At 37.3% G+C, this 25,634-nt stretch overlaps 1 protein-coding gene across 1 annotated transcript in view; it reads left to right on the forward strand.

Annotated features, from left to right (window-relative positions):
• The window catches only part of LOC140244762 (guanine nucleotide exchange factor DBS-like), a 151,025-nt gene that overhangs the window by 18,996 nt on the left and 106,395 nt on the right, over positions 1–25,634 (forward strand). Inside the window, exons 2-3 of the mRNA XM_072324381.1 lie at positions 20,527–20,607; positions 24,156–24,270. Of these exons, the coding sequence (XP_072180482.1) occupies positions 20,527–20,607; positions 24,156–24,270 (196 nt within the window). The remainder of the gene's footprint in view (positions 1–20,526; positions 20,608–24,155; positions 24,271–25,634) is intronic.

Here is a 25,634-nt window from a genome sequence, read left to right on the forward strand (position 1 = left end):
ATGCATTTTTGTGTCTTTGTGTCTTGTGTTGTTTTTTCTCCTGTTTCAACATATTCAGAATATTGTCCCTTTTGATATGACAAATGATTGTGATATATAGCTGGTAGATAATCATTGAATTCATTATTCAAGGCATTATGTTATTACAAAATTCAGAAAGATAAAAATTAGAATTGTCAGTGTGATATTAGCACTTGAGAACAAAGTATTGTTTCTTGAATCATGCTTTGGAATAAGATTGTCTTATCATAAAAAAAGGAGAATGTAGGAAGAAAATGGCTTGAAAGCGATAAAAGTACCAATCTACAAAGGCATGTTGACATGATAAAGGACAATTATTTGGATCTGAGATTGTTAGGGAACAAAACTGGTTTTATTGTGTTCAACTTCAGCAAAGGATATTATTTTGTATATTTGTAAATGTTAATGTCTTGTACATTTTTTAACATTAATTTCATGTAATAATTTTGATACTACTTCATTATCTTTGTAAACAGGGAAGATGAACAAATGAGCATTTATACCCTCTATATGCTGTGTCATATGTTGCTGCATGACTCAAAATCAGCAAGTTTATCTCATGCTATTTAATAGCATTTTATCTTTGGAGAAGAATATCTTAAATTCATCTCACCTTTTCACATTTTGTCATTATGCATACATACAAATTTGTATATAAGTACCTATGTGTACATATTGATATGATAAACATGTATACCCCCCCCCCCCCTCTCTCTCGAGCTGTATCTATCTGTCTATGATCTTTCTATCTATGTGTATGGATTTTAAGTAGGTAAAAAGATGGAGAAAGAGATGAATAGAAAGAATGGGGGGGGGGAATGCTTTACTCTGAAATGAGTCACGCATGGCATGCAATTTTACTGTCAGGAAACTCTGGCTCCAATATTATAAACTACCATGTACTCCAAGAGCGTTGCCTGGCAACCCATCTCGTGTGTGTGTGATGCTCACAGTCTCCTCCCTGTATTCATCATCTCACTTGGAGTGGTAGAACACGCGTTTCTAGGAGAAGTGCTCTTCCACCTTCCTGGTTCATTCAATCAATTTGCTCTGATCTGTGACAGGCTTGCCTTCTTCATTGAATTAAATGTTATTGAATTAAGTCTAATTTAATAACTTTACTAACCATATCGAATGTCTCAGTGATGTTGCTTCAGTAAATGTATACAGGTACATTTTTCCCCCGAGTCAAGAATTGAATGAATGGAATCTAATGCGGTTGTAGCTTTACAATAGATATTGTGGGAACATACTAGCAAAGTCTAACAATATCATGTGAGGAATATTACGCCAGTGATATATTAGTATGATCAGTAGCAGCTATCATTATGTTTCATTTCTTGATGACATGTTTGATAGTCATCATTTCTTAATGGTGTATGGATTTTGTCATATATATCTGTTACTTATGGCACACAGTGTCTCTTTACTGTATTTCTTTTCTGATACATTTTGTGTTCATTGCTATACAAAAAAAAAAATTAAAAAAATCATGTGGCATTTATGAATATCTTTTTTCCCCAGAATGATACATATGACATACCATGATATGTGCATTTTTTCATAGTAATGAGCTTGGTTATCTCTTTTCGTCATAGCTGAAGATATTAACTCGGTCTAATCAACCAACACATAACATACATGAGTGGTAATGATGATTTTTGGAGATAAATGTATGAGGGATAAGAGTGGAAGGCATGATGAGCGAGACTGATAAGGAATCATCCGTGGAGAAAAGATTAAAGGATGCTTCTATTCTTGAGTTTGAGTCTATATAACCACCAATCCAGGGATGGGAAAGCTAAAATCAGCCTCGTTCACATCTGTCTCGATGCTGTTCCTTTTAAAGGTGGTTAAAGTCTGCTGCTCTTTCAGTTTGGTATTTCGTTAGTACTACCATTATTTCATTTTTTTTTTTTTTGCTTCTGTATGCTCAATGGTGCCAGCATTATTTTGCATTGCCATGGCAATGGCCACACAGAGTTATGAGAATTGGCAATACTATGTGGAATACGAGAAAGCAATTAAACAGAATTCAACTTTTTAATTGAATTTGAATTTACTGCCTAGTCTTGATCATTCAGACCATTTGTAGTCTCCAGTAATTTGATAATCATATTACCAAGTGCATTCAATATCATCTCCTTCCCAAGATTGCCCTCTCTCTCTCTCTCTCTCTCTCTCTATGTGATAGGATATTCAAGTATGTGACACAGACTAGTAAAGGCTTTAAGTCATTAGGTGATTATGTAATAAAAGTTCATTAATATTACATGGTTTCACAGACTATGGTATACTAGGCCACAAAGTAAAATCATTGCTACAGATTCAAATGGGTAAAGTTACCCTCTTACCATGCCCCATTCTCAACATTATAGTACTGTACTAGACCTACAGGTCTCTGATTTGCAGTCGTGCAATAAACTCGGCACACATGGCATGCAATGTGAGAAGGCTGTACCTGGCCTTATTGTGCATCGGTCCGAAAGACGTTACAACAGATGATATTGGATGCAGAGATGTGCAGTCTACCATGCATGGATGCATTTTAGACAGACTCATAAATGAACTGAAATCATGTTTTTATTGTGCAGATTATCTTCGGGTATGGCTCTCAACACATACCATTCATTGTGTACAGTAGAATGAATATCAGAGGGAAGTATTCGTCAGTTTGAGAGCAAAGTTAGTCCATAGTCCCATGTGTAGTATTATCATGAAGATCTGCAATCAGTTTGAAGTCTGTCAGTACAAGGACAGCTGCAGAGTTACAGTTATTGATCCGAAGTTCATGATTGTTTCTTTCATTCTTTGATGTGGATCTTTAGGAAAGGGGAGAATTACATCAGAAAAATAATCAATGAGACTATTGTATCAGAGTTGAGTGGCATTCACAAACCATGTCATAGAGATATTCATTCATAAAGGATGACAGAAATGTATTTGTGTATTATTTCATCTGTTATCTTTACAATGCATCCATCTGACATGTATAACTGTTTTTCAATCATGCGTTACTAAGCTTATCATGTCTGTTGTTACAAATGTCTATATGGCAGGCTATATGTAGACAGAAATGCCAGTGAAAGCAAAATGCTTATTTTGTTGTGGGTTGCCTAAGAATGCACATCAATGCAGCCTCACCAACATCCCGAATATCTTCTGGTGTGCAGTGGATGTGAAAAGCTATAGAAAATGTTCCATAGAGTGTATGGATATGTGTCTTCTTTTGATGAATAACAGCATAGTTATAGTAGTAGAACTTTCGGGAGTTGTTTCAGAACTCAAAATCAATTTGTATGATAACTTTGTAATCTTTGTATCAGTTCGATACCAGAGGGGCAGCAGTGCAGTCCAGATAAACCCTCTGTTGACTGCCATCTAAAAATGCCATTGGTAACCTACATATGCGTGATGCGCAGAGAAGACAATGAAGGCAACGTTACCTAGCAACACCAACGCGCTTTACTCTTGATGACAGCTAAACTTCGGCAATCTTCAAATCAATGCTAATGGTGATCGGCAGTCTCATCAACAGCGCCCTCTACACTACCGGGACTATGCGCCTTTAAAGGTTTCAAAGCTAGCTACCAAGAAAGCAGGACATCAAGCTACTTGAATGCACTGATTCATCATCACTAATAACCCTTACTGAAATACCACACAGTATCAATACATGGTGCACCTGTTTTATAGAATCAGAGGGTTAAACATACCATTGATGGTTTTGTTGTGATTGAAATGATAGACTATGATATATCATAGCCATCCCATAGATGAATATCTTGCCATTTTGTGTATAAGTGTAAGGTACTGTTTACGGCATATTATATTTAGCGAGTCTAATTTTTTGCGAATCAGGACTTTCCAACAATTTCGCGAGTGGTTAAATTCACGATAGTGAATTACAGTTTTGAATGGGGAAATGCATAGTGTACATGACACATTCATGTCGGCACCAGAGTTGATTTTTTTTGTGTTTATAAATTTGCGAATAGCACCCAATTTGCGATATTTGTGAAATAAAAACCTTGTGAAATATTCAGCATATACAGTAGATGAACCCCCCTCCCCTGGAAAAAAACAAACAACAGAACAAACAAACACACCCATGCAAAAAAAAAAAAAAAATGTTTTGTGTTTTTTAATAGGAAGGGCTATGTCTGAACTGACATCTGTTCATTATTGCAGTTAATTAAAATCTGTAGTGGACTACACAGATGTTGCACACTTCATGGTAAGTGAACCTCATGGTAGTGAGTTTTATGATCATATCAGATATTGTCAACAAGGCTCATATGATGAAGGGGTAGGGGAAGAGAGATTATTTCATGTTAAACTTATGTCCTGACTCTTAGTAATGTGTGGATGTGGAACATTTTTCTTTTGATAAAGTTATATGATAATTTGAGGGAAAATCCAGAATTTCATTTTGGACAACTTGCCTTTCCTCAGACTGAAAAACTGTCATCAGAGGTAATGTGTCAGCAAACCTGAGATTCCTGTTTTATTTTCTGTACATTATTATTTGCTTGACTCATATACTGGTAGATATGAAAATAACACTCGTGAAGTAGCTGTACACTTTGCAAGTAATAGAAGACAGTAAAAATCTTGAAAGTTAAGCTGTGAAAACATATTATAGTGTACATGTACATGTACATGCACCTTGTATAGGATAACAGATGTCTTTAATATAGACTACACTTACAGTGGTATGGATTTTTGTGTAATTTTGACGAAAGTGAACCTCGATAAAAGTGATGTGCGGGAACAGACTTTCTCCACAGAGTTCTGAGAAAGTCCTCTGGGGGTGGCGACAGATGGTTCACACGTTACCGTGACGATGACGTCTTAGGCATCAGTGTCAACAAGAGGATGCCACCACCAACCGTGTCATCCTGTATCACATGGATGAAGCTTTGCGGCTCTGTGTACGCACAGAAAATGGCAGTATATAGGATAGGCTTGGATAGCTTCTAATTATCGTAGCCGGCTTGTGTAGCACCTAGCTCATTTGCCAACACATGACTCATGAATGAACATTCATAAGTAGTTGAATAGAGTTTATGCATGCAAATGTATTAATTTTGATGAAAATTCTGCTATTCATAACTGTCATGCATTTCTTTACACCAATGATTGTGTGATACATGAAGGCTTGTCTAACATAACTGCAACTTACCCACAAACATGCACAACTTTACTTAGAGTATGACAAAAATAGCACATTTGTGAGCTCCTTGAAATCCCCATTCAAAGAAATGCTTACAAATTTTGATCATACAGTGGACAACACCATTGGTTGTTGTCTTTTTTTTTATAAATAAAGAAAATTAAATTTTGTTGAAAGTTTAAAAAGATAAGGGTGTTAATGCCATATTAAAAGGTTAGTGGTGCCTTAATGCCCTTATCTTTTTTAACTGATGATATTTTCATTTTCTAGCATAATGAAAGAGCACTATAACTACAAACGTGTACCTCTTTCATACCCCTTTTATACTGGGCGTTAGCTCGCTTCAGGTGCGAGCTAACTCTCAGTATAAAAGGTCGAAAAATAGTTAGCCCGAGCTAAAGTTAGTCCGCTCTAGGGGGGTGGATCAGGTCAGCATCAGGTCCGAGCTAACTTCAGTATCAAAGGTACGCGAGTTTAGCTCGAGCTGAGTCCACTGACCCGTGACCGGAAATCGTGTACGGTGCTTCAGGGTTGCCAATATGTATTACGTTTACTGCTGTACTGTTGCCACCGGCGTGCTATGTATTATGCATCGCATGCACTGGTGTTAATAGTATTTTATACACTGCTGTCACTGTTCGCTGTTCAGTGAAACTCCCAGTGAACTCTTTGAAGTAGCAAACGGCATGATTAAATCTTGAGAAACCAAAAAATAGACTGGTGCAGTGTGTACACTATAGGATGCCGATGACTGGGTGAATTTCGCGAGTAACGTATAACAGCGGAACTTAAAGTCGTGGGCAGTATAAAAGGGGTATCAGAAAGCAGAGGAATGATATTAACTGTAACATTTATGTCAGTAACAAGTAGAGGGAATGTGAATGTAGTTTTAAAATGAAACATCTGGAAGCACCTTTACTGCATTTTCATGCTTTATAGTATATATATTGCTGTTTTCATTGTGCTAAATTTTTGCATTCTGTGCAAGAGCTCAGTTTTCAGCTCATTAACTTTTCCCTGTAAGAGATGCTGTGAAAGTGAGTTTCTTGTGATTCCTACTATGGGCCATTGACACCCTCATACATAGAAAACTGCAAGATTCATGTGAATGTCAGGTATGTGTGGGGGTTGTTACCTAGCACAAAGAAAATGACATATCGTCGTTTTTTTTGTTCCTTTTTATCTGTGGCCTTGAGGCTAAGAATGCAAAAATAGGAAAGTGACATTTGATGGATCACATGATTTAAAAATCCCTTTTGATGCCACAACATCCTTTATGCAGTCACTAGGAGGCTAGGCAAGAGCTTTTCATCATGAAAACAAGACTTCAAGCTCAAGATGTGTTACCGAGCCAGATGAAATGTGATACTGTCAGTTCAGAAGCAGAAGGATGTAACTACCCAAGTTCATCAAGTAGTAGCACTGTTCTTGCAGTTAGATGACATCTTGCAGTAGGGAGTCCACAGGCTAGTTTTCTACTACGAGGATGGATCCATCGTTGTGTGAAAATAAAATGCATCAATCACCACTCTGGTGCCTCATGAAGTATATTTAGTCCTGAATGTTGCGCATGATGTGGGAGGATATAACTTTAAAAGCCAAAGAAGCAATTTCCAAACCAAAAAAGGCAAAGTGGATCGGAAAGAAGTTGACTGACTTCTACTACTTTCAGGCTCAAAATAGTGGTTTCATGTGCTGCAAATAGTGCAATAGTTAAATGTTCCCTCATGTAGCCCTCTCCAAAATGAGCCTGGTTGTGCATGTGGCATCATTGCATCTGTTCCATCTATCCTGTGCTAATGTAGACATGCAATTTATGAATGATGGGCCGTGAAATGTTGTATTGTCTGTCTGCTCTTTTGTTCAACTTTCTTTCCAAGGACCATATGAATGCAAAACATATACTGACTGTCCCTCATCTTTTATTGGTAACGTGATCATTTACATTTTCCTACACTGTGCCCCAAATCAAAGTATATCAGTCTCCGGTCCAGTTACAATGACTGCAACTGAGGCAGCCTATTCTGATATTCCCCACAAGGGCAAAAACATGCTCTTTTATGTCTAATCCAAGTATTTCAGTAGACTTGCATGTTGTCTATCTCCGTGTGTCTGTGTGTGAGCCTGTCTGTGTGTCATAGTCTCTTTTCCTTTCTCTGTCACACACACACACACACACACACACACACACACATACACACTCTTACACAGATGGAGGCACTGATTTGCAAGATGAATTAAATCTGGAAGCAGATAATAAAATTGCCAAATATGTATCACGGAGGAACAAAATGTGGGAGAGGGATCGGAGGGATCTGGGGCAAGCCTCGTCAATTTGTTCACCATCGATGACACATCATCAACAGTTGTACTCTGATAATCAAAAAGTGTTACCAACAGTTGTATCTTTCAGATTAGTAGCATAGATTACCAAGGCCATGTATTATGTGGATATTCCAATGCTATTGGTGTCGCACCTCCTCAACCTCTATAAATACCTAACACGCACTCCTGGTAAAGCGAGCGATGCCCTACTCGAATCAATTACTCATTTCACACCAGTGCCTTCGTTCTGCGGGAATCCACTGTTAACCAACAGAAGCAGCGGAGTGAGGATTGTTTCTCCCGAAGACAGCTGGCGACGACAGATTAGCTCTCCTCCGGACAGCCACATGTGCGGGGGTTAGAAGTGCCGATGTCATTGGGGGGCATTGTCGTACTCTGCGTTTCCAATTGTTGTTCAAGCGACGGAGAGCAAGAGAAAGAAATTGTTAATTGATATCTTCCCCTCCTCACCCCCTCCCATTTCCCCTCGGAACGATGCGAGACCCACATGCGGGGAAGGAAGCATTAACCGGAAAGTCTTGTCCTCTGACAAGTAAGCGTGTCGATTGAATTCCACGATCATACGCCAGCTTGATGAGTTCTACGTGTGACACACACCGGTAGAGTAGCAGCCAGGAATATCTTGATGTTCATCATTTGACTGGATGTAAAATTTGAAGTGATGGATGTGGTATTGGGTGATGGTAATTCATTATGTTCTTGACGTCTGGAAAGTGATATGGAAGATGGTTTCTTGATCAATGGTTTGTGATGTGTTCTAGAAAAAGTAGACAAGCATCCAAGCTCAGTGGGGAGACCAATTTAAAGATTAGCGGAGGCTGGCATCACATCGCATTCACTGGGATGCTTCATGTATGTGACTGCCATCATCAAGAGGAGTTCTTTCTGACAGCAACTTGTGTTTACGTCGCCCAAAGAGGGCGCTGCGAACACGACTGCCTTGCCTGTCAACTTGGAAATGCTCATTCTTGATTATAGATGTGCTCCCAAGTCTTACAATAACTTGAGATGATCTGGGAAGAGGATATTGAATTGGAATCTGCCTTACCCTCTGCAGTTACCGCACTATTCTAGAAATCTACAGTGACAATATGTTAATGTTCATTACTTGATCAGAGTTTGAAGTTGAGAAGTGACTTCTTTGGGTAGAACCGTTGAAAAAACACTTGCATCTGGCAACTGGAACAGCTGCTATGAGTTGCGAAGGCAGTGAATGTCTGCAGTATTAAAATAGACAAGTCATGTTTGAGAGGACATTCTGTGTGCTTTATCCCAATGATTCAATGCGTGTCCTGTTTGATAGGGATCTTAGCCTCCCGGACAACAGAAGTGGAAATAATCTTGGGTGTTGACTCCTGAGGATTAGTGAGAGATGACTCTACGGCCAAGGGACTCTTTGGACTTGGTGCACAGGGAGCTTGGCAACTCAGCTTCTGCCTTCGATTGTGCTGATCCACGACTTTGTGACGTCCAACGGCAGGACAAAGAAGACAAAAACACCCCCTCTTTGACCCTTCCTTGCCCTGTGGCTGACCTTCGTGAATTTTGCCATCTCCCATAGCCAGGAGATTCCTTGTACTTGTCTCATGTTGTCGCAGTCTCGGCAGAGATTATAAATTCCAGGAATCTTACAGGACATTTGTCACATGTTTGAGGAGATTTTTTTTTCCTTTACAAGATGATTGCAGTTGTTGGACTGAATTGCGTGACAAAGTGCACATCGAAGTATCACCATTGGCAGACATCGGTACGTGCTAGCTTGAGTGACGTGGACACTCGTTCGTGATGACAGAATGCACAAAACTCTCTGAGAATTGCCTTCTATGAGTTGGGAGATCATCAGAACAGAAGAAGAGAATGTGTTTTTGGCACAAAACTTGGAACAGAACATCTCTCTCTCTCACACACGCTCATTTTAATGGAAATAATATCTGCTTCCGTGCAGGAAAGGACATCAGTACTAGCTCATTTGTTTACCACAGGTGTGATTATTATGACACATTCATGCCACAACTTCGTGAGTGTGTTCTGTACATTTCTTCATCAAGGAAAGGAGAATGCCGGCCACAGAAGTCACTAATGAACATTCCTTCTGCTGTCTGACATGTCATTCAAGCAAGAGTCAGTCATATACGTGTAGTCATTCATCTCATCTACATGTGGATAAACCTCTTCTCTTTGTGCAAAGTGGTACAAAGTGAAGTGGTTTATTCAGAGATCACACTTAATTAATTCCATCACACTCCATATCGTGAGCTCGAGCAGAGCAATCATTTTTTTTTTTTCACCAGCATACCAGTATCTCTACCAGGCCATCTGTAGTATTGCCCGACTTCCAGTACTCTGATATTAATCTGGAACCCTGTCAGCATGCTTAGCCAGCTGTAAAAGAATTCCAGCTGACAATCTTGGAGGAGCATCTGTCATCTCATAGATACAAGAACTCTGCTTTCCATCCTGTCTATTTCTTCATCATGAATTCGAAACGGTTTGAATGATGAGACAAATCCGGTAGTAGTCTATGAGAGATTCTGAGGAGGTTGTTGTATTTTGCTGATACCCTGTGGCTGAGTGGATTTTAAGTGGATGTAACACCTCCGCCTTCCGGTCTACAGTGATTGAGATTCCACCTAGGGGTGCAGAGTCAGTGAAAGTGGTTTGCAAGCAGTGGAGGAAGAGGTGGAGGCAAGATGTCTTTCTACCGGGTTTGGGAGACGATGCAGTCCATGGCTGCTTTCTTCATGGAGCTAGATTCATCTCAGTTGAGTAGATGTAAGTAATGGCATCAGTTGCCTCCATTTTACCTCACAATGTGGTTGTTGCTGATCATGCCATGAAATCCTATTTATGGTCAGGGTATCATGTCATGCATTTTGTTTGAAGAAAATCTAACAACAGTAAGATTTTCTGTTATGGGCAGAAAATGCATTCATAAAGCAAGCACATTTTCCAACTTATGATGTAAATCATGTTATAACACAAAGTGGTGCTCTGTAAATGAATTTGAAAACATCTCATGAAAATTAGATTAATGAGAAGATTTTGCTGATGCATTCATATAGATGTTTCTTCCAATATTCTTGTGTTTAAGGTTGAAAGAGATCCAATAAAAGCAGTTTTGTTATTTCACAAAATAAGGATGTTACTTCAGGTCTTGTAAATGCTCCATGTCATTTCGGAGAGGAATACTCTGCCTTGTGGGATATAATTTATCTCAATTACGATCATGACGTGATATGCATTTTTTTTTTTTGTGGTTGTATCATTATTATAATCATATTATACTTTATTACTGTGAAACTAGGAATGTTTGCGTGCATTTTAATTTTGCAAATTTTGCAAGAGCCACGATACATGAAATTAAAACGTAAGTAAAAGTTCTTTTCTGCACTATATGCATTCCATGCCAGCGACAATTCACGAAAATTTCATCCATGCGAAAAAGGCTGTTGGCTCCAATTCACAAGAATTTCATGCAGCAAAAATATCTTACTTTACAGTATCTGAAATGCACTCTCAACAACTCCTGTGAGGTATAAGATATAGGAGGGTTAATGAAATTTTTAAATTTTTGATGGGCATCAACATGATTCAATTTCTAAATGGCTGTCTGGGTACTATGATATGAATTTAGCTTTAGTTATCATTCTTTATTTTATAAAGTCATCAGAAGGAAGACCTTCAAGCAACATGTCAAGTTTGTGCTTGATTTGAACATACATCCAGTGACATAAGATATGATCTGTTCTGTCTTATGAAAATATCCCGACAATGAAATATGAGAAGAGTAGAAGAGTACCATCTGTAGTAGATTTTGATGTGTGAGTGATGGTGCCTGTATCCAGATTTCTACCCCTTTATGGGATGTTGGCTTAGCCCTAAATCACAATGCATGTTGTCTGAAATGTGTGCAAGGTGCCATTAGACCATCTCAATGTGATATATTTAGTGTATGTATAGTTTGTTATCATTCAGAGACTCCATCTCTCTTATCACTTTGAGGCCCAAATCTCCCATCCTTCTGTTTGAGTTTGAATTTCTCCTGCTCCAGCTGTGTACCTCCTGCTAGATGTATTTTCTTCCGCTTAAAATGTAGCTTTTAGCCACTTGAGATGTACTGTAAAACGAATGTTTGCGTGCATTTTAATTTTGTGAATGTTGTGAGAGCCAAGATTTGCATAATTAAAATGCATGCGAAAGTTCTTGTTTACACTACTTGTATATGCACTGAATGTTAGAGGCAACTGGCAAGAATCTCATGCCGTGGAAAAGGCTGTTGGCTCCAATTCGCGAAAATTTCATGCTGCTGTTTTACAGTATTTTTTTAGTTTTGTCCTGTATATTCCAAAATAAGGCTAAGATAGCACCAGAGAGCATTTATAAACCTAGAGCTATACTCTGGCTTCAAGGGATGTCAAGCTTTGAACTCATGATGTGTTCGACGCACACAAAATATTGTGCACATTTTGCACAAACAGAGCCACCAGTTTGCTGGAAGGTTGAGGCGGGAGAATACCCCGTTTGAGAGATGCTCGGGGGTGGAGTCTCCTAATCTTACTAATCATTCCTTGCTGTGGAATCAAACACGAGTCCTTCTGTCAGATGGTAAAAAACAGATGAAACAATTGGTATGATTTGTTTGTGTGACCAAGACCAATGACATGTATGATAGCTTGTACCCAGATTTTTTTTTTTTTTTTTTTTTTTTTTTTTTTTTTTAGCTACCGTCATGCTTGATACATTCCCATAGAGAGAAGACGTGTGTGTTCATGTTGAAACATGTGACAGTGAGAAGAAAAAAAAAAATGAATGAAGGTCATGTTAACCATACAGGAGTTATTTCTGGCCACGTCTCATCCTTCAATACACAGAGCTGTCTTAGTGGAGTAATAATGGGGCTCAGGTGTGTTATGACATGAGCACAGGTCTAGAACGTGACTTTTTTAGTGCCATCAAGATAACTGAAATAAAAAAAAAAAGCCTCAGTAGATTTACTCTTGAGTATATTATTAAAGGGTGTGTACAGTTCTGGTCGAGGTGAGGATTTAGCTTTTAACTTTTTGCAAGATATTCAGAAACCATTCTATGAGATGTCAAAGAGCATGCAATTCTAAGGGGTATCAAAAGTTTATATGATGAAAATTGGTTTTGAAATGGCTGAGATATCCAAAAACAAGGTGAAACAAAGAGATCCTAATAAAAGGCGTGGCCTGTCGCCTTTTATTATTATCACTTTTTTGAATATCTCAGCCATTTGAAAACCAATTTTCTTCAAATAAACATTGAATCCTTCTTAAAATTACATGCTCTTTCATATTTCATAAGAGGTTTCTCATTATCTCACTTAGGAATGTTCAAAACATGAATCCCCACCTCAACCAGTACTATACAGTCCCTTTAAACTTTATTTCTTAAGTATCCATAGTATCTTCTAACCCTCATAAAATTAACAATAAAGAATTGAGAAGAGTGTTGTGATGAAAAGCCTCGTTTGGCATCTTAGCTGATACCTCATCTTCTTGGTCTTGTCCAAATTAGTTTGAAAGTATTAATAATGCAGGCTAATGTAGCATTTGTGAGGCTCACACACCCAACACTGCATCTGTATCCTTTCAACCTCAAATGACTTTTTGTTTTGTGGTTGTAGGTTTTTTTTTTTTTTTTTCACCAGCACGGATGGATGATGGAGTTTAAGGGGGGGGGGGGTCATAGTTAGGAGAGATGCAATTACCCATACATTGTGGGTGACAGCTTAAGATTGAGGCTGCTACAGGGGTGCATCAAGGAGGTAGTAGGTACCTTCCTAGGCTGCAGTCAATGCCGGGCCATGAACCCAAACTCCCTAATCCAGGTTTTCAATGCGATGCAGGCCCCTTCATCCAGCGCTTAAATCATCTGACTGAGCATGCATAATAAATTCTAGAAGCAAGTTTGAGAGTGCAGACTGATCCTCATGCACTACTGTTCGGCCGTCTGATCTCCCGTAGATGAGTCAGCAAGGAATTCAAAAAATATTAAATTTATGATGCATAACCAGTTTCCTACAGAATATTCACTTTTTGCACCACCATAGTACATTTATATTGCTCCATTAGAACTGATACCTACATAATTGAAACTACTGTCGTGATAGATTTTCTAGAATATTTGGGAAATGTGTTTCAGTTACACTTAATCATACTACTTTATTCACAGTGTCATTTTACTGTTAGGTGTAACATAGGATACTACAGTTAGATTTTCGTCATATTTCAATTGTGTAAATGTTGGAAGACTTACACAGTGAACATAATGTGGTTTGCTCTTGTGTATAAAAGAATTCAATACCTCTGCATCAATTTGTGTACATGCTTGAGTATACACATCAATCGTGCAGCTACACTCATGTTTTGCTCATGTGCTGTGTGCAATTTAATGTTTTAGATCTACATGTATGTACACAAGCTTAGAAACTGTCTCTGAGCCTCTGCTATATAATCACACAGACATTTTGTGCAGTATAGGAGGTGGTGGAACAGGTTGGGTTATCATAACAAACATGAAAGAAAAAATCAGCATTGAATGTCAACCACAGAGAAATATTCAGCAATTCCAAGAGAAGTCAGTATTTTATTAGTATAGTCGTCAGCGAATCACATAATCTATCAATGATAGATTAGCTTTGTGTGTATTCTCAATGCGACTCAGAATACACATAATATTGACACAGCACGTGAACAGGTGGTTGAGTTTTCCAAATCAGTTTCATCCTTCAGGAGCGAAGGTAAAGGACCAAAGGGACCACAGAGCAAATAATCGGTTCATCTAAATTCTGCTCCAGTAGAGCAGAGCCTGTTTTTAGTATGAACAATCTCCTTTTATTGAAATTATTTGGGCAATTATATGCATTCATGAGGTTAAAGAAATTTTGATTTAGCATGGGGGGGGGGGGCGGGAAAAGACTGATGATTTATTTTTTTCCTCGTAGTGAATGAAATGAGTCAGAGCAGATGCTGCAAGTGAATGTAACCTGGGCTTAACGTGCGGCCGTGCGCATAGAACGGAGGGTGGGCGTAGTCCTTTATTGCCAGTAGACTCTCACTGCTTGACATACATACAGCCATTTTATGTGCTGAATCATGGCTGCCAACATACACAGCTGTGCTGTGAATCATTTCATGTCACATGAACGTATGAAAAGGGGGGAAAATTAAAAAAAAAAAATCATATGAAAAAAGATAAGTTGCTCGCTGGAAGTTTGTCAAATTATAATGACAGCAAAGTGTCAAGGGGAGGAAGCACATCAATTGTCTATGCCCCAGGGGAACCCAGTATTACCTTGCTAAGTGTTTATAAATAATTGATGACTCTCCCCCCATTGAACACTTAGCTCTTCCCTCCCAGTATATATAGCATCAAAGCGGTTGCTATTTGGGTATTATCAGAGCTGTGTATGATCATATCAATTTTGTCTGTCATCATGCCAGATTACCTGTCATACACACAGTATACATCAATGTCACACTACACCAACATAGTTTTTGTTTTGATAATCAGTAATGGATATATCATATATTGTATATATATATATATACACATACAAACACACACATATTGTATTGTCATTTTGTTATATGATTTAATTGTCTCTCTAACTTCATTCATACTGTCACTTCTGTATATAAATGCATTTTTGTGTCTTTGTGTCTTGTGTTGTTTTTTCTCCTGTTTCAACATATTCAGAATATTGTCCCTTTTGATATGACAAATGATTGTGATATATAGCTGGTAGATAATCATTGAATTCATTATTCAAGGCATTATGTTATTACAAAATTCAGAAAGATAAAAATTAGAATTGTCAGTGTGATATTAGCACTTGAGAACAAAGTATTGTTTCTTGAATCATGCTTTGGAATAAGATTGTCTTATCATAAAAAAAGGAGAATGTAGGAAGAAAATGGCTTGAAAGCGATAAAAGTACCAATCTACAAAGGCATGTTGACATGATAAAGGACAATTATTTGGATCTGAGATTGTTAGGGAACAAAACTGGTTTTATTGTGTTCAACTTCAGCAAAGGATATTATTTTGTATATTTGTAAATGTTAATGTCTTGTACATTTTTTAACATTAATTTCATGTAATAATTTTGATACTACTTCATTATCTTTGTAAACAGGGAAGATGAACAAATGAGCATTTATACCCTCTATATGCTGTGTCATATGTTGCTGCATGACTCAAAATCAGCAAGTTTATCTCATGCTATTTAATAGCATTTTATCTTTGGAGAAGAATATCTTAAATTCATCTCACCTTTTCACATTTTGTCATTATGCATACATACAAATTTGTATATAAGTACCTATGTGTACATATTGATATGATAAACATGTATACCCCCCCCCCCCCCTCTCTCGAGCTGTATCTATCTGTCTATGATCTTTCTATCTATGTGTATGGATTTTAAGTAGGTAAAAAGATGGAGAAAGAGATGAATAGAAAGAATGGGGGGGGGGAATGCTTTACTCTGAAATGAGTCACGCATGGCATGCAATTTTACTGTCAGGAAACTCTGGCTCCAATATTATAAACTACCATGTACTCCAAGAGCGTTGCCTGGCAACCCATCTCGTGTGTGTGTGATGCTCACAGTCTCCTCCCTGTATTCATCATCTCACTTGGAGTGGTAGAACACGCGTTTCTAGGAGAAGTGCTCTTCCACCTTCCTGGTTCATTCAATCAATTTGCTCTGATCTGTGACAGGCTTGCCTTCTTCATTGAATTAAATGTTATTGAATTAAGTCTAATTTAATAACTTTACTAACCATATCGAATGTCTCAGTGATGTTGCTTCAGTAAATGTATACAGGTACATTTTTCCCCCGAGTCAAGAATTGAATGAATGGAATCTAATGCGGTTGTAGCTTTACAATAGATATTGTGGGAACATACTAGCAAAGTCTAACAATATCATGTGAGGAATATTACGCCAGTGATATATTAGTATGATCAGTAGCAGCTATCATTATGTTTCATTTCTTGATGACATGTTTGATAGTCATCATTTCTTAATGGTGTATGGATTTTGTCATATATATCTGTTACTTATGGCACACAGTGTCTCTTTACTGTATTTCTTTTCTGATACATTTTGTGTTCATTGCTATACAAAAAAAAAAATTAAAAAAATCATGTGGCATTTATGAATATCTTTTTTCCCCAGAATGATACATATGACATACCATGATATGTGCATTTTTTCATAGTAATGAGCTTGGTTATCTCTTTTCGTCATAGCTGAAGATATTAACTCGGTCTAATCAACCAACACATAACATACATGAGTGGTAATGATGATTTTTGGAGATAAATGTATGAGGGATAAGAGTGGAAGGCATGATGAGCGAGACTGATAAGGAATCATCCGTGGAGAAAAGATTAAAGGATGCTTCTATTCTTGAGTTTGAGTCTATATAACCACCAATCCAGGGATGGGAAAGCTAAAATCAGCCTCGTTCACATCTGTCTCGATGCTGTTCCTTTTAAAGGTGGTTAAAGTCTGCTGCTCTTTCAGTTTGGTATTTCGTTAGTACTACCATTATTTCATTTTTTTTTTTTTTGCTTCTGTATGCTCAATGGTGCCAGCATTATTTTGCATTGCCATGGCAATGGCCACACAGAGTTATGAGAATTGGCAATACTATGTGGAATACGAGAAAGCAATTAAACAGAATTCAACTTTTTAATTGAATTTGAATTTACTGCCTAGTCTTGATCATTCAGACCATTTGTAGTCTCCAGTAATTTGATAATCATATTACCAAGTGCATTCAATATCATCTCCTTCCCAAGATTGCCCTCTCTCTCTCTCTCTCTCTCTCTCTATGTGATAGGATATTCAAGTATGTGACACAGACTAGTAAAGGCTTTAAGTCATTAGGTGATTATGTAATAAAAGTTCATTAATATTACATGGTTTCACAGACTATGGTATACTAGGCCACAAAGTAAAATCATTGCTACAGATTCAAATGGGTAAAGTTACCCTCTTACCATGCCCCATTCTCAACATTATAGTACTGTACTAGACCTACAGGTCTCTGATTTGCAGTCGTGCAATAAACTCGGCACACATGGCATGCAATGTGAGAAGGCTGTACCTGGCCTTATTGTGCATCGGTCCGAAAGACGTTACAACAGATGATATTGGATGCAGAGATGTGCAGTCTACCATGCATGGATGCATTTTAGACAGACTCATAAATGAACTGAAATCATGTTTTTATTGTGCAGATTATCTTCGGGTATGGCTCTCAACACATACCATTCATTGTGTACAGTAGAATGAATATCAGAGGGAAGTATTCGTCAGTTTGAGAGCAAAGTTAGTCCATAGTCCCATGTGTAGTATTATCATGAAGATCTGCAATCAGTTTGAAGTCTGTCAGTACAAGGACAGCTGCAGAGTTACAGTTATTGATCCGAAGTTCATGATTGTTTCTTTCATTCTTTGATGTGGATCTTTAGGAAAGGGGAGAATTACATCAGAAAAATAATCAATGAGACTATTGTATCAGAGTTGAGTGGCATTCACAAACCATGTCATAGAGATATTCATTCATAAAGGATGACAGAAATGTATTTGTGTATTATTTCATCTGTTATCTTTACAATGCATCCATCTGACATGTATAACTGTTTTTCAATCATGCGTTACTAAGCTTATCATGTCTGTTGTTACAAATGTCTATATGGCAGGCTATATGTAGACAGAAATGCCAGTGAAAGCAAAATGCTTATTTTGTTGTGGGTTGCCTAAGAATGCACATCAATGCAGCCTCACCAACATCCCGAATATCTTCTGGTGTGCAGTGGATGTGAAAAGCTATAGAAAATGTTCCATAGAGTGTATGGATATGTGTCTTCTTTTGATGAATAACAGCATAGTTATAGTAGTAGAACTTTCGGGAGTTGTTTCAGAACTCAAAATCAATTTGTATGATAACTTTGTAATCTTTGTATCAGTTCGATACCAGAGGGGCAGCAGTGCAGTCCAGATAAACCCTCTGTTGACTGCCATCTAAAAATGCCATTGGTAACCTACATAAGTAAGATGACAGTGATGTTTAGAGAGAAATAAGAGATCATAACCTTCACATCCTGTTGTGTTAGTAATCATTTTTATCTTTTGCTTTCATTTTGGTCTGCATGTAACTTCAGTATGCTCCTTCAGTACTGAATGTGGTTTACCTAATTTATAACTTTATATGTTCAAGTCCAGGGCTGCCTTGGAAAAGAGCAAAATAGACATGAATATATACCCCAATCCAGGCCAGTAGAATCAATACAACTCTTACGATATTGATTTCATTCGGGCCGGTCGGAGACAGCTGGCCTTGGGAAAAAGGTCATGTTTACTGCTGGTGACAAAACGGTGGATAGTGATAGGGAAGGATTGGATTCAGTCCCATTCGTTTAGCCTGCCCTCATTCTGGTACATAACAGTTTGTTGTTTCTCTGAGGCAGTAGATTTGCTTATGAAGAACTCTACTTTGCATTAAAATTTATGTTTCAGACTGTATGATTTGTTGTGAGAATTTTTCAAGTTTAATGTCGTTGAATTGCTATTAAGAGCATTCTATGTATGTGTAATCATGAATTACAAATGTAAAGTAAGAGTTACAAGATTTATGATAAGGAAAGAAGTACAGAAAAGAGCAGTGCTACTACTGCTACTACTTCAACTACATGTACTACTGATTATGATGCAAAGGATTATAGATGCATACAGATTGTAGATAGAGATAGGAAATTATTACATTGACAGAAATAGTTCTTGAAATGATTGTGATAATAACAGAGAATTTACTGACACTGATAACTTGTCATTTTCAGATGATTTATACCATATTTTTTGTCATTATTTCATTCATTTACTATAATCGGTTCTATCAGATCTACTATTAGCCTTCCTGTACAAGTGTATTGATTGCTGGAAGCAATGCCAATCATAAGAAGCAGCACATTCATGGTGTATCGTACACAGTTATAGAATTATGCTCAAAACTGTATGCATATATGCATATCTATAGATGCAAATATATAAATATATAGAGATATATGAATATATGAATACATAAATATATACAAACATATGTAGTGTGTTTGTATGAGAGAAAGATAGAAACAGAATTCTGTAATATATTGTGTTTGTTGCATGTGGTTATTTGTTGTTGTTTTTTTCTCAACAGCTGCAGAAAAACTGTGTAAAAACAGAAAGAAAATAGAACACCGAACCCACATTCACATCAGAATGTGTAAGGGAAAGCGAGTGAACCAAAACAAAATATCCTATACTGTCCTGCCTGGCCTGGCCACTTCCCTCTGTGCTGCCAAAATGTAACATGATCCCAGCCAAGTAACTAACACAGATACTACTCCTTTATTGCTTCCTGGGTTGACTGTCAAAATCAGCCCAAATCCTCCCAAAGCTGTGGAATTAGATCTGTTTAGATAGAGATTAATATTTCATTCAGCAAATAATCATTACTGTGTTGACCTCACACAGGGTTTCTGACCCTTTACACCCTGACAACACTCGCCAGTCAACAACATTTGTGTCCTTTCACCCATTCCCTTTGATTCCTCTCTGAAACCTGCGAACAATTACAATGATTTTCTACGAAATATGGGACTGCCTTTTTGCAGAAGGTAAGCTAAAATGCAAAGTGTTATTTGGCAGCAAACCTGTAGACTCATCAAAACCATGACATTCAATATCATGGTTATGAATGTACTTTATTATTATTATATTATCATCATTGTAAGGCCTGTGCCATGGAACCCTCAGCAGACCTATGAGAATGTACCTTTCTCATTAAACCTGTTGGAGTTAGTGCGATTTATTCTTATCAAATCAGTTCCTCTAATCATGATTTTGTCCATTATTGATAAAATGCTTCAGATGACACATTGTCTCATCTCTTTGTATCTTACAGATTTTGACATGGATATGTCTGATGAGATATTGATAACCGATGTCGTGGACCAACTCAACCACCAAGTGGCATTCATCACAGGTAAGAACCAACCAGGGCATCTAAAAAAATGATTTTCCAATTATAAGTTTGTTTGTTTGTTTGTTTGTTTGTTTGTTTGTTTGTTTGTTTTTTACTGAACTGTTCTTTGAATGAGAATTGGTACCAGTCAGGTTAAGAACACTGTGTGAGTGCTATTACCCACTCCAAAGAGCTAGAGAATTTTACCACTGAAAAAAACCCAAACAAACCTTAAAAACAAAATAGAAGATAGCACAAGAGGCATTACTGTTCTGCTGTATCAGCTTTCTTTTGTCAAAGCATCTTTGTATAGTTAACTGTATCATCTTCTGGTTCCATTAAGATTGATGGCAAATCTAAGGTATTAGCACTAAGGAGATACATATCATTTCATTTCTGAAATTTACAACTCCATTTTTGGTGTAGCATTTACTTTTCTGCCATAGCCAAAAGATTTTTTGTTGGTGTATTGATTCTACCCTTGATTATTGTGTATACATGTATTTTAACGTCCTTCAAAGCCGTGAATCCAATATATACTGCATGAAATATTCCTTTGTCCTGTAGACCAAAACATTACGGTGTAATTGCGAATAGCATATATGCCAACCAACCTTTGGTAGTAATTCCAGCATTGATATCAAGACTAATTAACTTGAAAGAAAAAACAACAGCAACAAAGTAACATGTAAAGAAGATCACTTCCAAGCAAAAAACGAAGTGTAATCATTACTGTACAGACCATATATTTAGCGAGTCTATATCGTCGCTGGGGTGACAAGACCTTGTATCTGCAATTTTGGTAAAAATGACTATTTTGGATTAATGGTCAAATAATGGGTTAAGTGATGTCCTGTCCAAATCTCAACTGTCTTACTCCAAAAATGAAGCCACAACGGCATGTCAAAGGAACGACTATCCCATTCGCCACAGTGCTTTGGCCGCCATGTTTTTTGGCTCTCCTGAACATTTGACATTTTGTAGATACGAGGTCTTGTCGCCCCAGCGACGATATATATATATATATATATATATATATTATTTTCATTTTTTTTTTTTTTTTCAAATCGGGACTTCATGACAGTTTCATGAGTGGTTAAGTTTGCGGTCTTGGTATACAGTACTAAATGGAGAAATATAATTATGCATGCACGTCACTTTCATGTCGGGATCAGAGTCAATATTTTTGCTGCTATCTAGTACTGTTTGTGTCACATTAGACACCTATACTGAAAGTAAATATGACAAGCGAAACTACAATATAAGCATGAATTTTTATATGTGAAATCTCATTGGTAGCCACTCCTTTTTTCAAAGTGCTTAGAATGAAAGGAAAGGTGTTATGCGCACCATGTCAGTTGCTAATACACATGATTATTCCTGTGACCCCTGGGTCCCAGTGAAGTTGCTATATGTACATGTAGATCTGTCCTTCCTTTAGCAACTAACACTACCACATTTATTTCTCTTGCCATTATGTCACTATGTGCAGCTAAACTGGTGATAATCCATAATTCAGAGTACAACCACCTTGTAATAGTGGTAGAGGCATAAAAAAGGAGGGGGGAAATGCTCTAATTGCATTATGATGGTTCAAACATGCTACAAAATCCAATTTGCAGGTGGTGTCTGAGTGTGTGTGTCTCTCTTTTACAGCCCTGCTTGTCTGTGGCTAATGGTTTTGGTAACAGCTGTGGGGTGCCCTGTGTATGCCATTGATAGTCTTGTATTCAGGCTTAAGACTTAAACAATTTAATATCTGCTTCATCAATAGTTATTATCAGTCCATTGTCACAAGCAACTGCATGGATGTATACTTGCAATCAGAGAATCAGAATCAAAGCTAGGATTGTCAAACCAAATTAAGCATGTCAACAGTCCTAAGAATGGTGTGATGTTGAGTTCAAAAGAGGAAGTCATTAGTCATTGCCATAATTATAATAAGGTCTTGTTTATCATTGTTGCCACTGCTCTATGGCATCTTTACAAATTCACTTTTGACCCAAATTGGCAAATATTTATTGAAAGAAGTGGTTGATAGGTCCTATGATGTACATGCTTAAAAATATTTCAGTCTGGGTTTTTTTTTAAATTCTGAATTCTTATTTCAACTTTTACTATTATCAGATAAAACCTTCACATCTACCTCAGATCCTCAAAGAAATTTGACTTGTGGTTCCGCATTTCTGTGGTTATGTATGAACTTGGTTCTTGAACAAGAAAATATCTGCCATCAGTTGTCACAAGTCAAAAAAAAGAAAGAAAACAAATTGCTCATTGCCAATGAGAGTATCTTACATTTTGAAAGTTACCTGTAAATGTTCAGTGTAAGAACTAGTTCACATTTATCTCTTATTTTCTTCTTTCCCTCAGAATGTGACACAAAATTAAGACCATTTAAGGCAAAGGCAAAGATTATAAAACAGTGAACATGCCCTTTCATTGTTGAAAAATGTAGATTTTATTTAAAGGGGAAGGCTAGTAACTGATCAGTGGGAATCAGTGGGAATGCTGGGGATGATTGTTCCAATCCTTGTGGGATTCATTTAAGAGTACATTATATATCTATTGTTGTGTGGAAAATTATTTGCTTCAGAATGGTCTCATATTCAAGTAATGTGCAGTTTCATGTTTCCAGGTTAGCATGCCTGGTCAGTGACAGGGCATTAATGTGCACATTACTTGAATATGAGACCGTTCTGAAGCAAATAATTTTTTCACACAACAGTAGATAATATAATGTACTCTTAAATGAATCCCACAAGGATTGGAACAATCATCCCTCAGCATTCCCACTGATTCCCACTGATCAGTTACTAGCCATCCCCTTTAAATTAAATAGGAAGAGGTTCAAAGTTTATATTCGTAGTCAAGTAGCTCTGAAAGTTTTGATGAGTAGTCAAGTAGTCTCGTCACTTTCGATATCAAAGCAGTCAAGTAGTCGACAGTTTTTGTGACAGTAAACATCTGGTAGATCAAACCCTTGTCAATGTGTGGGAAAGGCTTGTGAAAGATGTTGTAAACCCTGTTACTGATTAGCTGTCATTCCATGCAGCTCTGAATGATCGACAGGGAAAAAAGACAAAAAACACTGCCTTGGTTCACTTTCATTTAGATTTAAGTAACAGAAATTATCACATTTAATCCTTCCTCTCACTTTTAGCTCACCTGAGCTGAAGGCTCAATAGAGCTATTGCGATCATTCGTTATCCAGTGTCCATTGGGCACGTACCCAAAAAAAATTAGTAAGTTTCTATAATTGACATTATTAATATTAGAAAGAAATTCTATGACCACAAGAGAATCTGACACTTTGGAATTTCACTCCAACCTTTCTGTCTTCCAACCCCCCCCCCCCCCCCGACCAAAACACACCTAGCATTGTATGAAACAACTTGATACTAAATCATCATGGCAGAATGAATGATTCAGGGATCTACGCACAGATCTTTAAAACAGTCTACCTTTAATGTTCGAGAGTATTTCTTAGAAAACAAACAATAAAGAATTTTCTCTTCAAGTGGGACCTTCCTGGTTAAATTGTGTGTGTTTTTAATTCTATGTTTCAGGAGGAAAGACACAAGAAGGCTACCCTATCATCAACATGCCAGAATGCCAGAAATTCTCCATGGTGCGAGACGAGGATTTCGTCAGACTCATGACATACCTTGTCAGAATACCAAGGTAAGGGTATTAACTCTTTCAGCCTCGTCTGCATTGCAAAGCTAAATAAGAAAATAGGCTGATTTGCCCGAGAGGGTTAACTTGGCTAATACCTTGTAGATTGTGTTAACCCATTACATGCCAGTTTAACCCTGACATGCATTGATATAGGTGGGACTACTACATTCCAATATGGTTAGCCAGTCTAAGAATTCATAATGTCTTCATGTGTTATGCAAAATAACAATATAATAGTAGTAAGAGATTTTCCCTAGGAACTGGAAAACATGTCCTTTCTTGTCCTACACCTAGCAATGGTTAATGAATCCAAATAGTGCACCCAATATTTGCAGTCAAAATTCCTTGATCGTCAAATGCGTGACCCAAAGCCTATACCAAGGTGTGGATTACATTCTATTCCTAATTATAAAAAACCCATTGTTATCTGTACACAGGGTGTGTTTTTTTTTCCACCTTAACCTTCATGTTCCGGCGCACTTGGTCGCAGCTTGCCTAAATGCAATTTGGTTTCAGGTTTTCCCCATAAACATACAAAAAAAAACAGCTAACGAACAAAAAACAGAAATAACCTTATTGCCAAGTGCACCAACCATCTCAGGCGTAACAATGTCATAGGTTCATCACTCATGCAAAAATAGTACGAAATCAGAGAATTGCACAGTCAGTACATCTGCACAGGTCCACAAGACACAAGATAGCATGCTGGCATCAGATAATTTACATTTTATGCATTCTGACCCTAATTTGATGTGGTGACTTAAAACTTGTGAGACAGTCAACATCATTTTCAGTAGAAAACAACACTCAGTTATAAGACCTGAACATAGTTTTCCTGTAAAGAATTATAGCTGCATTTACAGACATTGACAACGACCCTCATTTAATCTGAAGTGAAACACATCTCCAGAAAGTGCTCATGTCTACATGATGTCACCAAAAACAAACAAACAAACAAACAAAAACAAAAACAAAACAAAACAGGACGAATCTGTAAAGTGAGTGTAGCCATTTTGAGCATTTGCAACTTCTGTTTTGACCATACACTACTTAAAGGAAATGACAAGAATTTGAGTCCCCCCCCCCAAAAAAAAAAAAAAAAAAAAAATGAAAGCTACCACAGGGAAGTTATTTCTATAAAAAGTGATTTGTCAGATTCACCAACAAATTGGGACTGTTTTCTGGGGAACCAAATAATATGAAAACTCAGTCTCATTTTTTTTTAAGTTGTGTAGTTTGAATACTTGGTTCATTGCAAGGTCAACTTAAAAAGCATTTTACATTGACAAATATGATTTATTAGTGTTCCACTGTTTGCTTTCATTCACGGTAAGAAAATAACTACTGATGTATGCTTTTCCCCTTCA

Source organism: Diadema setosum, chromosome 21 (genome assembly GCF_964275005.1).
Source record: "Diadema setosum chromosome 21, eeDiaSeto1, whole genome shotgun sequence".
NCBI classification, from domain to species: Eukaryota; Metazoa; Echinodermata; class Echinoidea; order Diadematoida; family Diadematidae; genus Diadema; species Diadema setosum.